Here is a 16,450-nt window from a genome sequence, read left to right on the forward strand (position 1 = left end):
GTTGTGCATTCAAAAAAAGTTTTTTCCGTAAAATTTGTCCTAAACTGCCTTTGGATTTTTTGTAATTTCTTTACAATGTGTAAGTAATAAAGGTAATGTTAACATTCTGAGCTCTTCTAATGATTAAACAGCAGTGGAAATTCTAACATATACACGAGAAAACAAGGACCAACAGGCAGATGAATGACTGAATTATACCAAGATACTATGAATATGGAATTGATATAGGTAGTTTCTGCTAAGATCATGCAATTTCCCAATAAAGTTGCTATGGTCTTTGACCCCATCAGAAAAATGCTATTCAAGCAATGAGGGAGCAATTTTAAATCCACCTTCTGGTAATCTGGCATGAGAAATAGATAAAATATATAAAATGATATATAAGAATGAAGGATAATCTGTTGCATCTTTTGGTATATTTTGGTAAAGCAATATGAATATTTTTGCTGTATAATTAAGAGATTAAAGAGTACAGGTTCCTTTCTCTTTAACCAGATGAATAAATTTTCTCCTTCTTCATTTCCATTCCAAAGAGTAAAATTTCCCTGAATATAAGTTCCAAAATCCTATAACATTTTCTGCCCTATTATCTGTCTTCACTGTCAGATAAGCTATCAAGTTTCAATACTGTGGGCTTAAATAGGATACATCAATGCACAAAAGTTGATCAATTTAGAGTCTACATTTAGAACATTCAATTAGAGAAATTAGCTAAGATAATGAGATACAATTACATTATTTGTACCAAAAATAAACTCCTGCATGTGACTGAAATTTTTACTTTAATAGTATTAAATAGAAGGGCAACAAACACAAACGAAAAAATTTTTTGAAGTTTTTAAAAGTCAGAATTAGCTGAATAATTAAATAAGATCTCAAAGTAGATAATATATCTTCTCAAGTTTTTACTCAAGGACTGAAGAAAGAATAATTTTAGACAATTTACTTGTTGCTCAAAGAATGTATTAGAAAATTTCACATTAAAAAATGGATAAAATCTGATCTTCCATTCAAGTAGGGATTAAAACTGTTTTAAAAAATCATTTTGCAGTCCATGATAACATGGACTACTAAAAATGGTAGTTAAATTTTATTATTGATCAAGAACATGTCAATAACAGAGATTGAGAAAAAAATTAACAACATGCTTTTTACACTACTCTCCAAGTAGAGATGTGGAATCCCTAGTGTTGTACACTGAAACTAATGTAACATTGTGTGTCAACTATACTCAAATTAAAAAAAAAAGAAAGAAAGAAAGAAAAAGAAAAGGTAAATGCATTTCTTATAGAACTTACTGTCCTTTGGCAAAACTGTAATACTAATGCCAGGATCACTAAGCTTGATGAAAGGAGGATTTCCTGTCTTCCTGTCTTCTTCTCTGATAAGCAGAATATTTTTGGCACACACATTCCCATGAATAAGTGCTTTTTCTTCCTATTAAAGTTAAATGCACAAACATTCAAATATCAATCTACAAATATTTGAAAACTTAGTATATCCAAGGTCCCAACATGGATTTAAAGAAAAAAAAATAGGGCAGTATTACCTAATAAACATTAATTTGGAAGCATGCTTTGAAATAAAGGTTTACGGCAGCACCGTGCTTTCTGTTTTACTTCTCAAACGACACAACAATCTACGCCCATAATAAAAAGAATATATGAAAACTACCAATGCCACTTCACTTTCTAAACCTGAGGTCCTGAACAGTATGCATTTCTAAACAGTAAGTAAATACTGTTTCTGTCCAGTGGCAAGATACAGGTGCACTCGGAGGAGTCTGATCACCGGCCGGCCCTCTGATATTCAACCTCTACGGCAATACTGCTTTCCCACTGGACAAAATGTCCAACTGCCCACAAATACCATAACAAGGCATTTTCTGCGATCCATGACTAACACAAGTGTCTGCATATTTTTTATTAAATTCTCTGAAGCCAAGTGACACAAACTACAGACTGTTTATCAGCAATGTTAAGAAACTGATAGAATGACAAAACTCTTTCAAAACCATGATTTTACATAAATAAATATATGCCTAAAATAATCTCATTCATCAACTCACAGATTATTTTAAATGACTCAGATTTATTTATATATTTCTTGTTCCTGAGTCAAGAAACTGTCTACACTGCTTCATAAGATAGAACCGTAAGTTTTTGATAAAAAATTATACTTCTTACTTACTAGAAAATGCATGGCCCATGCCAACTGTTTAGCCACTTCAAGTTTCCATAATATATTTATAGAATTTTTATTCTTTTTCAGATATGTATCTAGTGATCCAAATTTTACGAACTCTTGAACCAGAATATCTGCATTAAAATATAAAAATAAAAGGCTCAAGTACACATACGATAAAAACATATATAATTTTAAACTTTTATACATATACAGTTATATCTGGGTATTATAAAGAGATTAAATTATGCAGAAATTCACTTGTAAAGAAAGCTTAACAGCATATACCATTGTATTTTGGGGTTCAGTTTATTCACAACAGCAAGATGCAGGAATCTAAACAATTACATACACACAATATTATATATAATTACATATATTACATAATTATATATAACATATATACACATTATATGTTACATACTGTCATTATTATGTTACTATAAATTTTTTTATTTACATTTATATAATATTATCCAGCATGCCTCTATGTATTAGTACTGAATTACAGCTGCATTTTTTAAACAAATGAAAATTTGTCACCAAGTTAATTTCTCTTCCATGAAACTACAGTAGTGCCCCCTGCTTATCCGTGGTTTTGCTTTCCAGAGTTTCAGCTACCCATAGTCAACAGGTTCAGAAGCAGATGATCCTCTTCCGACTTACGGTCAGAGGTAATAACCTAATGCTGCACCCCAGTGCCTACCTACGTCATTCACCTCGCTTCGTCTCAGCACATAGGCATTTTACCATCTCACATCATCACAAGACAAAGAAGTGTGAGTACGGTATAAATACAATATTTTGAGAGAGAGAGACCGCATTCACATAAACTTTTATTACAGTAGATTGCTATAACTGTTCTATTTTATTATTACTTATTGTTGTCATTCTAATTGTGCCTAATTTATAAACTAAGCTTTATCACAGGTATGTATATATAGGAAAAAACTTAAGTGTATATAAGGTTGGGTACTATCCTCAGTTTCAGACATCCATTGGGGGTCTTGGAACAATATGCTGCAGATAAGGAGGGACTACTGTATTTAGACATCAAAACTTCCTGAAATTCTTCTTCTACACATAAAAATTTATAGCAAGTCTATTCTTGCAGGTATTAAAGAAAATTTGACTTTGAATTCCATTCATCCTTTTAATTTATGCTGCAAAAAAGCAAAAATTAGTTTTGCATTGCTCTACCTTTAAAGTGTACTTTTAATACACTATTAAGATATATTTTGCTTCTAAAACAGTCCTGCCTTTATTTTTTTTTTTAAAGATTTTATTTATTTATTTGAGAGAGCGAGAATGAGAGAGAGAGAGAGCACATGAGGGGGGGAGGGTCAGAGGGAGAAGCAGACTCCCTGCTTAGCAGGGAGTCTGATGTGGGACTCGATCCCGGGACTCCAGGATCATGACCTGAGCCGAAGGCAGTTGCTTAACCAACTGAGCCACCCAGGCGCCCTAAAACAGTCCTGCCTTTAAAACAGATAAAAATTTCCAGTACTGACCAAGTTTCAGAAAGCCAAGACTCCTTCTACAGTAAGACATTTTGTTCAATAATTAAACTGGGAGTAGGGTTTATTTATTGTCATCTAGTACAAATTTGTAATGCAATAAGCTCAGGTTCTCAATTTCAAATCTAAACTTAGTGAGATTATTTTATTGTTTCTACCGCATAATTAACAATAAGTTATATAAATGAGAAAAAAAAGGACTTGGTTTTTTTAAATTATAAAAATGGAAAGTTAAGATAAAATAAAAACCAAAAAAATTCAAGCAAAAAATTTAACCACGGCATCACTATATATATCTTTAAAGAAATTCTGACAGACTTTCACATTGTAATCCATGTTAGTTCCTGGCCCAGGAGGTTAAGTGCCTATACTTCACACATGCCTATGTTTCACATTTGTTTTAAAATGAATGATCTTGGGGTGCCTGGGTGGCTCAGTCGGTTAAGCGTCTGCCTTCGGCTCAGGTCATGATCCCAGGGTCTTGGGATCGAGCCCTGCATCGGGTTCCCTGCTCAGTGGGGAGCCTGCTTCTCCCTCTCCCCCACCCTGCTCGTGCTTTCTCTCGCATACTTTCTCTCTCGAATAAGTAAGTAAATAAAGAAATAAAGAAATAAAATGAATAAATGAATGAATGATCTTGGGGCACCTTGGTGTCTCAGTGGGTTAAGTGTCTGCCTTCGGCTCAGGTCATAATCCCAGGGTCCTGGGATGGAGTCCCACATCAGGCTCCCTGTTCGGCAAGGAGTCTGCTTCTCCCTCTCCCTTTGCCCCTCACCCCGCTCGTGCGCTCTCTATCATATAAATAAATAAAATCTTTAAAAATAAAATAAAATGCATGATCTTGGGGCACCTGGGTGGCTCAGCTGGTCAAGCCTCTGACTCTTGATTTCAGCTCAGGCCATGATCTCAGCGTTGTGTGATCGAGCCCTGTGTTGAGCCCGGAGTTGGGCTCTCTGCTAGGCGTGGAGACTGTTTAGGATTGTCTCTCCCCCTCTCTCTTTGCCCCTCCCTCCCCCAAATAAAAATAAAAATAAAATAAATAAAATGCATGATCTTACCTCAAATTGTGATTCTGCTTGATCTAATATTAAAATTACTTAGTTTGACTTGTATGTAACAACTTTGTTGTTAGTGACAAAAGTTAGTGACTTTAGACCTTGCTGGGTAACTAAAACAAATTTAAAGAATGTTTTGCTACCCACAGTTAATTTAGAGAACAATCCATATACCAATAATTAAGAACTGACCACAGGTAAATTTACGTCATGGCAAGTGGCAAAAAAAGAAAGAAAAGAAAAGAAAGAATAAATATATAAGAATTACAATGAACAAAAGCTTAATAAAACTTTTTTATGTGGCATTTAAGACCTATTATGTTTTAGAGATACCACTGATTGTCATCTCATTATTTTATGTGTCGTAAAAGAAAAAAAATTAAATTATGACATGTTATTGATTATATCACACTCCCAATTTCAGGTATTTTTAAATGTGAAAAAAGTACATCACAGAATCAATGAAGTAAATATAAAAGCAAGCATAAGAACTGGAATTACATGCTCTGAAACACTGTTTCAAACTTTAAAAAAAAACATATTTTCTTCCCCTAAATGGAAAACTATGAGAAATATCAATAAATAAAAAAGATAAATACAGAACTACTCTAGTTGGGAATAAGTGAGCAGAAGTCTCCATGACTGTAGGTAGATTTACTCTCACTTCATCAACCCCAAGATACCTGAAATACCTCCAAAGAACAGATTTGAAATTCGCTGCCTTTGAAAAGAATATCAATTTTCAAAAATATGAAGAAATGTTACATAATAATGAATGCATATTTCATCCATATTATTAATGGAAAATGAAGAATTATGTAATTTTCTGAATGTAAACTTCTTGAGTTTTTATGTAGTCTAAATTTAAAAACAGAATATATCAAGTCTCAACATCTAATCATTTTAGTCAGTTCCATTAAAAATTCAGTCTATCATTTATTTATATGTTTTTTTTTACAATTCAAAAAAAATTTGTAGTAAAATAGCCGGTTATTCCAATGATAATGAACCAGCCATAATTCATATTGCTATGGTTACCAGAAAAGATTCTAAGACATTTATTTAGTATAATACTCTACTGTTTGGGTATTTTAACATAAGGTATGTTAACTGTCTTCTGCATTTTAATTTCATTCACTGGTTTCCTTTTTTAGAAGACAAAAGTGAACAGTTTTCGATGTTTTTGATTTCAACAATATTTAACTCTTCTTAAATTATGGTTTATAGTGATACTTAGTTATGATCCTGAAATTGAATTTTCTATATAAACAAAAATAGATGCTCTGAGAAGGTATAACATTGACATAAGGAAGTCTGTAGTTTTACTTACTCTCTTCCCCACAGACACATACTCCATAATTTAAAACTAGATGCTTGTGAGAAAGCTGGCTCATCATGCTTGCTGCTTCAAAGAAAGACTAAGGAAAAGAAAAACATCAAAAAAATGTAAAAGAATTATTGTTTGTGTCTATAAATGTTCATAGGTCAGAAAGATACTGTCCGCTGTACAAGAAATGCACTTTCTCCTATTCTCAGCAGGACTACAGATAAGGCTGCTCCGGTTCCCTTATCTGTACCTGCAACTGCAATCAACTTCGATGCTCGAGTTCATTCTGAGGAAACCCCTGAGTAAGCCTGGAATAAGAAATAACAAAGAGAGAGCAGTAGTGGCACAGGGCCAGGTGAATGCTGCAAGATCAACAGCCTTGGACGCCTAGCACCTGGGGGAGGGCACAGAGGCAGACACCAGAGACAGTGATAGGGACTCAAATAAATGGATGAGAGCTTCAAATAACTTCTCAAAGGATTAAGAATGTTCTCTGTGCAGATAAAATATCATGACAATTATGTCAGGGGATGGGCATGGTATTAATATCACTCTAACTCAACCAACCTTTGACTAGAACTTCTGGGGACAGTTGAAGATCACATTCATCATCACTGTGGTACTCTGGATTAGAAAAACTTTCACTCAGATGTTTCACGTCAGCTTCCACTAATATCATTTAAGACATTTTAAGTGTCATAAATGTTTGTTATGTCACGTTTGGTGATGTCTTGCTATGTTAAGGACCCCTAGCAACTAACAACTGGCCTTCTGCTGGCTAGCATCTCTGGAAAATGCCCAGAGGCATCCATATTTCACCTAGAGTGTTCTTTAGTACAGTGCCTTTCAAAAATTTTTTTAAAAATAAACTGTGAAGGAAATCTGTGGAACCCATAAAACTTCAGAGAGCCAGTTTGAAAGTTCCTGCCTTAATATATGCAGAGAGGTAGTAATACCCACAATACAGTGTGTTAAGGGTAATTAGTTTGGAAATAAATTATCAAAAAATTCTATAATCTTCTATAGCCTCCCCCAGAAAGCGTCCTCAGAAAGGTCCTTGATATATATACTTTAAAAAATTGCAGTTTGGGAAAGCTGCATGCATGAATGTGTGTCAATACGAGAGCATATGTTTAAATATCAGAAACTACACGAGCTACACAAAGAATATACATACCTCTGAATAGTTTCTGTGCGCTTTATCCAGAACTTTTAACAGAACTTCTGTTTCATGTAGTTGACCATAGTCTCCTACTTCTCTTCTTATACCTTTAAAAATTTTTGTAAAAGTGCCTTGACCAAGGCTTTCATTCTTCAAAAGAAAAAAGAGAAAAAAAGAATGAGGAAAGATGAGGAAAGATGTAGGAATTAGGAAATACGTTTAATTACAAAGGGTTTTTAAAAATCCATGAGCAAATATTAATCTGTATTCTGTAATAAAAGACAGAAGGATTAATGAATAAAGTGCATTTTGGTTCCACCATGTTCTTAAACCCCCTAAAATTAGCTATAATTATCGCTTTTTCAGAGTGTCAGTGTTTACCTGCACTTACTTACATATATTTTTCTTTGTCTGCCTCTCATAATAGAGAAAGGCAGTACAGTATGGTCTGTGAAGGCAGAATGTGGACTGTTCCTTATCACCACTTCCTAGCTGTGTGACCTCGGACAGGCTACTGTATCTCTCTGTGCTGCCGCTGTCCTGGTCTCCTCATCTGAGGAATGGGGAGAATCGTTTTTCCACAGTATTGTTATGAACATAAATGGATGAATACATGAAAAGCACTGAGTGCAGTCCGTGACATAAAGTAATGCTCAGTAAGTGTTGGTCTACTTACTACTATTACTAGCATTTCTTGCATGTCTTTACAAAATAATTGTTGAAAGGCTACACTCTGAAGTAGGGCTGCCTATGGTCCAAACTGAAGCTCTACTGTTCCTAGTTTTGTGATGTTAGGTCATGTAGCAAGTCTTGTTTGCTGTTACTCACGTGCGGGGTTCCTGTCTTTATAATTCTGTATAATTCTATCTACTGTTTCCTTAAGGACTCAGACATCAGTTGGTCTTTCTCATTCCCCTCTCCTGTCCCTTAAGCTCTCTTTCATAATTTCCATTTCTTCCTCCCTATCTGCTGCATCTTAATAATTTTCAGATTTATTTTGCAATTCACTAATTTTCCTTCAACCATGAGTAATCTGCTCTCAAACTTGTCTATTTTGTTTTAATGTCAATGAGCATATTTTTTCAATTCTATACTTTTCTTCCTCCAAATCGTTCCGGTCTTTTTGATAATGTCTTGATTCTTTTCCATGTTTTCAACTCCATTTGTATCTTTAAACATATATATGTATTTTATCATGTCAATCTGAAAAGTTCTTGGAGGTCTAATTTTGATGTTTGTTGGTCTGCTGACTCTCGCTTAATCCTGAGTTATTTCCCTGTATGTTTTAAAATTTTTGACTAAAATCTCATGTTTAGAGTAGTTTATTTGAAGGGATCTTGGATGGCCCAGGTCAAGAGTAAGTTCTTCCAAAAAGATTTTGTATTTGCTTCTTCCAAGCATCACAGGGTACTACTAGGAGAATACCACTTTTTATTTTAATTTATTGGCTTAGGGTTTCTCAGACTATGCAGGTGATATAAAGAAATCTAAACTGAAAAGCTTATGGTTACAAATTCTCAGGAGACACTTTTTTCCCAAGAGCCCAACTAAAACAGACAACACTCCCTTTCTTCTTTTTCTAGTGGGTGAATTTTTGATAATCCATGTTGTTTCACTAAGGACGTACTTACTTGAGGGTCCTGGCTTTATTCAGAGATGGTTTCACTTTTAACTCCTGGTCTTATGTAGGTCTTAAGGCTTGGCCCTTCTTTGTGTTGCTTTGAGATCTTAATTCCCCTGATTAGTGAAACTAATCCCGACCCCCCAACATCATCCTGCAGCCCAAACGGCAGCTTTTATGTACACTTTGTTTTCAGTTCCTTCTTTATTTTTAACCCCTTGCATTTCCCTTCCTTTCTTGAGAACTTGAGAATTAAGACACAGGTCTTTTGTAGACAAAGATTTTTAATTCTTAAATTAAGATTCATAAAGGAATATTCTTAAATTCTTAAAAAGAGAATAAAATTCCATTCTTAAAATAATTAGTTTTGCTAATTTCTAACTCAAGTTTGGTATCACATTTGCACAAGAAATAAAAATATTTAAACTGAAATAAATTTTTGAATTTATAGGTTATAACAGAATAACTCCAAATGTCACATGAATGTAATGTGGGATAGGAAATTAAGAAAAGTTGTTTTAAAAGGACAAAAAGATAGTAATTAGCATCTAATGACTTACAAACACCAAATCTTCATTTCTGATTTTGTGAAACACCATTTGGTTCACATTATTATGCCTTTGTAATGTTGGTGATGTTGGAACATCAGAAACGCCATTGGTTCTGAAGACTAGAAGGTTTGATTTATCTGTTAAAAAAAAACAAACAATGAAAAGATGTATATGACCAAAACACGTTTAGGGTATAAACTGCTCCAAAGGAGTAAAATAAAATGTGTTCTATATATAAAAAACACTTAAAACTTAGTTAATTTTTTTAATAAACAGAAATTTATTTTAGGAATTTACTCATTGAACTTTGATGTATTTTAACCAGTTATCTCAAACATTCAAAATTGTAATGATTTCCTTAACTAATACAATTTTTCAAATAATTTTTAATAAACCTGTTATTTCAAGAGATTTCCAATCTTACTATCTTTATTTTAAAACTATAGAAATTAAAATTCTAAAAGAGTATGAAAGTTTTTACTTAGAACAATATATGAAAATTTGGTAGTGGAGTCTTTCAGTTCAATAAGTGATGGATTTTATACCACACGGTTACCCTTTTAGAATTACAGAATTTCAGGTCATGTCTAGACAACCTAAATCAAACTGAACAATCCTATCTGAGGATGCTTATACAAGAGAATGAGACAAAATTTTGTTTTTAGAGCTGCTTCTTTTATATTTCCTTTGAAAGAAATATACTAAAGATGCCTTCTACCATATACACAATCCATGACCAGTATCTTAAAATGAATAAGAAAATTATTTTACCTTTCAACTTTGGGGGGCAGCATTTAGTAAACTGGAAAATTATACTGTCTGAGCGAACAGTTTCCATTTGGTAGCAATTCAAAAGATCTTTAAGATTACTGAAGTTCTTCTTGGTACCACTGAGGTTGTATTCTCCATTCTCATTTTTTGTAATCAAACAGTGCTTATATTCGATGACATTTTCTCGCTATATAAGTTTAATTATAAAGAGACAGATGGAAAAATTACAATGGTCAAAACAATAATTATTGTGACAAAAATGTTATCACAAAAACAGCCAACAGAACATTTAGACGTTTGAACTGTGAATCCTGACGTAGTACTGGGTACTACGTAGGGTGATGGGAGTGCCTGGTTCCTCAAAACGTATCTGATTATAATTATGTACCCTACCATAAATGGCCTAACAGTTGGTCTTCTTAAAAAGCAAGTAAGATAGCAATGATAATTAACAATAATAATACCATCCTTAACAGTTTTTCATCATCTACAAGATAAAATCTAAAACTATTTTAGAACATAGGGCCTTCCATGAGCTGGCTTCTGATGCCATCTCCAACTTCACCTTCTACCACTGCCAACCTACAACCTATGTTCTAGGTATACTAAGCGACTTTAAGAATTTCAAGCAAATGCCATGTTGTTTCATGTCTTGATAAACTTGCTATCTCTCTACCTATGAATATACATCCTCTCCTTCTCAGCAATGGACTTTTAGACACTTCTTAACACTCAGTTCAAGTATCATCTTTTCTGTGAGGTCCCTGACCCCATCTCACAAGCAAAGGTGATTACCCATTCATTGTGCCACTACTGTATCTGCATAGTTACCTCTCATATGGTGATTTTAATATTCTTCAGCTTTTCAATGTTTGCTTTATGTACTATACTATGAACTTCTTCATCTATTTTTTGAGCTTATTAGCATATTCAATCTCCTTGGAACCATTTATAAAATAAAATGGACAAAATACCTTAAGTCCTTCCTACCCTAAAAGTGCTCGCTGGGGCGCCTGGGTGGCTCACTCAGTTAAGCGTCTGCCTTCGGCTCAGGTCATGATCCCAGGGTCCTGGGATGGAGTCCCACATCAGGCTCCCTGCTCAACAGGGAGTCTCCTTCTCCCTCACCCTCTGTCCCTCTCCCTGTGCTCACTCTCTCTCTGTCTCAAATAAATAAAATCTTAAAAAAAAAAGCACTTTCTTAATTGTAACCTTTTCTGTTATTGTCTACATTTGTCTATACTGAATAATTACCATGATCAATTTAATACTTTTTAGGTATATCTTCCTACTTTTTCCAAAAGATACATTTCTTAACGCAGGGTTATATCATACACTCTCTAATGTAACAGCCCTCATATGAGGCTGAGCAAATATAGTAAACATAGAAAAACACATTGTGAATTGATAATTGAATATAATGGACTGTTATATATTATGGTAAAAAAATACAATGAAATTAGGGTAGATTATTAGTATTATACAATGCTAAACGCATTGAGTAACCTACCCTATGTATTTATGGACAATTAATTTACTCTATATGCTAAATATGAATGCATTTTCTAAAAATTAAAATAATTGAATTACCAAATCCTTACTTTCTATACTTTTAAAAAGTAAGATAAATTTGGAAGCTGCAGTAAAGTTTCTCAAGATTTATACCATGAAACTGCCTTATAAGTGACAGTATCTTTTTAAATATTTTGGGTAATAAACAATCTTAGACAAGATCTAAAATTCTCTGTATTAACAGTGTGGTTTTATTGTAGTTTTATCCTTAAGACATACACAATGTAGAGCGTTATTCTTAATACTGGAAAACCACTAGTTAAAAGTGCTATGTTTGTTTGTTATCAACCTATTTCACTCTAATCCTGTAGCCATTACCAGTAAAAGCAAAATTTGCTTTTGATTCATTTAGTTCTGTGTGTTTTCGTAAAGATCTCCATTTTTGTGAAAGGAGACTTGGAGAGACTTGAAAAAATATGACACACTAGTAACATCCAAACATCAAAAAAGAAAATAAATTCCAAATAAAGACATTATAAATAATTTCATATTTTTATATAAATCCTAGAAATTATATCTTATTTATTGATACGGAATCCCTGAGGTAAACTAAGCATTGTTATGCTAGTTATCATATCCAGAGTTGTAATTCTGAGTATTAAAAAAAGAAACAATGGTAGATCAACATGAAGGGGAAATTACACAAACTAAATAAAGATGTTATCTTTGCCAGAGGAGAGAAGTGGAGTGGGAAATAAAATTAAAAAAAAAAAAAAATGTTACCATTAATGTGAAATACTAACCTCTACAGCAAAAGTCAGAAAATACTTATTAAAGTCCTTAGGACTGCATCGAAGTACATAGAGTCCAGTCTGATTACCTGCTTTCTTCAGTTTACTGATGGCAAAATCCATTCTAAAGGTAAAGAAGTAACTTGAATGATAATGTGACAAGTGCCATGACATTAAGACCAAAATGTCATCTAAGAGATCAAAAGTCAAATCTAAAAGTCTCAGAATTTTTATAAGTTTCCTCTACTTTATATGTTTATCAGTTATCTTACAAGGAAAAACACTGCTGCGCCAAGGTATTTTGCAATAAGTTCAAACCAATTCAACGGATTTTAAAAACAAATAAAAGGTATCATAAGACCCACAAAACCACTAAGAACATTTCATTCATTTGAGTTTTCTGCCTTCTAATTAAAAATTTAGTATTTTAAAAACCATACTCACTCCCATAAAACTTCATTTAACCATGCAAACAATATATTGTAAAACACTTATGTCTTTTCTACCACAGAAACTACTAATATAAAAATGTATACGCATTATTTTAATATTTAATATAATACCAAAGTATAATAGAAGACCTATGGCAAGTGACAAAGACTACTGATTTTCAAAATGTGCTATATGTTGTATTGAAGCTGAACATCTTGAAAGAAAAGTCAAAATGTAATCTGTATGAAAGCAGGAAAAATCTGTTTCATTCATTACTGTATTTCTCATACATAAACCAGTGGCACATATTAGGTACCCAGTAAATATTCTATAAATAAATGAAATAACGCTTGAATGGGTGGATAAATAACACATGAATGAAAGAAATGGTAGGAGTTTTTAAATACTAACCACCTAAGTTATAGAATGTTCAAGTAGTGTAACTTTTTTATAACAATACTTATTATTAAACAGATAAGAGGTATAGACAGAATCAAGTCTTAAACATCAGTCAGGATATGTTTTCTCAAATATTTAATTAAGGGTAGGTTAAGGTCAAGACACATATGCTCACGAACCCAGACTACTTCTTCTGCTCAAGTCTTTCAAGCCTGGTGCCAGTCACTAAAGTACATATTGGCTGAGAGAGAACTAGGACTTGGGGAAAACAGAAGTTATGCATGATCGTTGGCTTTATCCAGTATTCAAGTAAAGGTCTACAACTGTGCAGATCCATATGGTAGCTAGTAGCTGCAGGTTGCTATTTAAATATAAAGTTATTAAATTAAATTTAAAATTCAGTTCCTCAGGGCACATGGGTGGCTTAGTCAGTTAAGCATCTGACTCTTGATCTCAGCTCAGGTCTTGATCTCAGGGTTGTGAGTTCAAGCCTTGCCCAGCATGAAGCCTACTTAAAAAAAAATTAATAAATTAAATAAAATAAATTAAAATTCAGTTCTTCAGTTACACTAGTGGCTACTGTATTACACAGCAGAGAAACAGAACATCTTCGTTTTCATCACTGCAGAGAGTACTACACAGCATTAGCCTTAGAAATAGGGACATCATATACATCTTGTGTTCAAAGCTTTCACTAGAAGGAGCGGGATTATCCAAAAATAATAACGATTATCAAATTTTGCATTGTGGTTCCTCTGCAGTATTTCAAAATTAATGAAATATAAATTGGAGGATTTTTTAAAAAAAATTAACACCTAAGAATTACTTAAACACACCACGGCAAAAAAATGTCAGACTGTACAATTTAGAAGTATTATAGATTGGGATACAGATAGCAAATGATACCCTATATAATTCTAATTATTATGTAATCTGATTGCAAATAGACTTTTGTTTAAAAAAAAAAGAAGTTTTGGTCACATTAAGGTGGTATTTTGTTCCTCAACTCCTAAACCTACGTGTATCATTTCATTATGTAAAATTCTCTTTGTCAGTATCTCAATGACTTTTTAAAAATTTACTTTTAAAGTCAGTTATTACTCACAAAATTGGGCCATGACAGTTGCTTTGTATATTTTCAAGGACCATTGGAGGTGCTACTTCTTTACAGAGGTAATGATGTGCATCTGCAGTTAATCTATAATAGCCATCAATTAATGACACAAAGGACAAAGCTTCTCTTAATGAGCAAAGTTCAATTTCCTAAAAAGAGAAAAGAAAAAGAAATAATAAGTATCATTTAAAAAGTCAACTGCATGTTACATATTGAAAATTCTCTTCACTTCATGGTGTTAGATTAATTCCCTTAAATTAATTTTCTTCTAAATTACTCAAATGTCTTTTATGGCTCCCAATTACCCAATCTGAATTATAAATTCTTGTGTATGATATTTAAGACCCTCTCAAATATGGGCTTATCACATCTTTCCAGTTCACTTTTCATCCATAATTTTACTTTATTTCCCAATAACCGTATTAGACAAATATGTCAGTCATCTAAAAGTTGGTACTAATTAGAAATGAGCATTTATTTTCACATACCAAGTATACATCGCTAAGGTTAAAACATTCATACTATAAGTTCAAAGGTATGTAGTATAAACCAAAATCATATACAGGTATCTTATGATTGTATCATACATACATAAGTGAGCATATAATCACCCTAAAATGCAGTATCTAATTTAATGGAAAAACACCTTATTTAATGGAAGAAGCAACTTCTCCTAAAATAAGGAATAAGATGGAAAGCCCAATCTTAATAATGCATTGCATTGTATTTAATTAACATAATTAGGCCACAGAAAGAAATATAAGAATAGAAATTGGAAACAAGGAGATAAAACTATCTCAATTTGGAAATTACATGACTGTATTCTTAGGGAACCCAAAACTACTACCACACAAAGATAATTCATTAAGATAGTAGGATACAAAAAACAGCTTTTCACATACAGAAAAAATAGTCAATTAGACTATATAATGAAAAAAATAGCCTCATTTACACCAGCACACACACAAAAATAGTATCTAGTATTAAAATTCACCAAAAAAAGTGAAAAATCATTTTTAGAAACACTTCAAAACACTATTGTTAAAATGCAACTTTTTATTTGAATACAGGGATTTTACCATGTTCTTGGATAGGAAAATTCAACATCATACAGTTGTAAAAATCCTCCTTAAATTATTTTCTAATTTCTCACAATCCCAACAAAAATACCAACAGGTATTGGCAGAAAATAAGACAAATATGAGATTCAGAAACCAGGGATCCAAGAAAAGACAGACAAAATAATTCCCAGGACGGTAAGAGAAGGATGCCCAAGGCTTACAGCTGTGCATGGTCTAAAAAGCTACCCGTCCAGAAGAGACAGCAAAACCAGTGATCAAGAAGGGACTTTTCCGGCAAAGAAACAGAAGTGATATAATGTTTGACTATGTGGAAGGATGTGTTGAAAAGTGAGCTACTTCATAGAGTTCTCATAAGGAATAGAAAGAGATACAGAGAAAAGATTCATACAAAGGAAAAAAGTTGAAGTAACGATGAGCCCCCAGAAAAACAAAACTTGCACAAGAATGGAAATGTGATTACAGAATACTACTTGCCTCAGCAATGAACAATATTTAGTCATAATGAGAACACAGACTACAGATTTATACCAAAAAGCATAATGAGAGAAGTGTGTGATGTATCAGAACTATAACAGGTATTTACCTAGCACAATAGGCCATAAAAACAGGTACTAGGGACGCCTGGGTGGCTCAGTGGGTTAAGGGTCTAAACTCTAGATTTCGGCTCAGGTCATGACTGCTCAGGTCACGACCGCAGAGTCATAAGACTGAGCCCCATGTCTGGCTCCACACTGGGCATGGAGCCTGATTAAGATTTTCTCCCTCGGAGGGGAGCAAGATGGCGGAGGAGGACGAGACCTAAATTTTGACTGGTCCCAGGAATTCAGCTGGATAGGGATCAAACCATTCTGAACACCTATGAACTCAATAGGAGATGGAAGAAAAGAATAGCAGCAACTCTCTGAACAGAAAAGCTACCACTTTCCGGAAGA

The 16,450-nt window shown here is 33.4% G+C and overlaps 1 protein-coding gene across 3 annotated transcripts in view; it reads right to left on the reverse strand.

Annotated features, from left to right (window-relative positions):
• JAK2 (Janus kinase 2) overlaps positions 1–16,450 on the reverse strand; it is a 147,628-nt gene that overhangs the window by 21,932 nt on the left and 109,246 nt on the right. For all 3 annotated transcript variants that reach the window (XM_028117334.2, XM_028117335.2, XM_088019163.1), the window contains 8 exons: positions 14,428–14,585; positions 12,504–12,615; positions 10,189–10,375; positions 9,427–9,554; positions 7,261–7,395; positions 6,087–6,174; positions 2,191–2,318; positions 1,299–1,437 (listed from right to left, as the gene is read on the reverse strand). In XM_028117334.2, the coding sequence (XP_027973135.1) occupies positions 1,299–1,437; positions 2,191–2,318; positions 6,087–6,174; positions 7,261–7,395; positions 9,427–9,554; positions 10,189–10,375; positions 12,504–12,615; positions 14,428–14,585 (1,075 nt within the window). The remainder of the gene's footprint in view (positions 1–1,298; positions 1,438–2,190; positions 2,319–6,086; positions 6,175–7,260; positions 7,396–9,426; positions 9,555–10,188; positions 10,376–12,503; positions 12,616–14,427; positions 14,586–16,450) is intronic.

Source organism: Eumetopias jubatus, unplaced genomic scaffold (genome assembly GCF_037043125.1).
Source record: "Eumetopias jubatus isolate StellerSeaLion01/CBP00866 unplaced genomic scaffold, mEumJub1_p1.0 scaffold_15, whole genome shotgun sequence".
NCBI classification, from domain to species: Eukaryota; Metazoa; Chordata; class Mammalia; order Carnivora; family Otariidae; genus Eumetopias; species Eumetopias jubatus.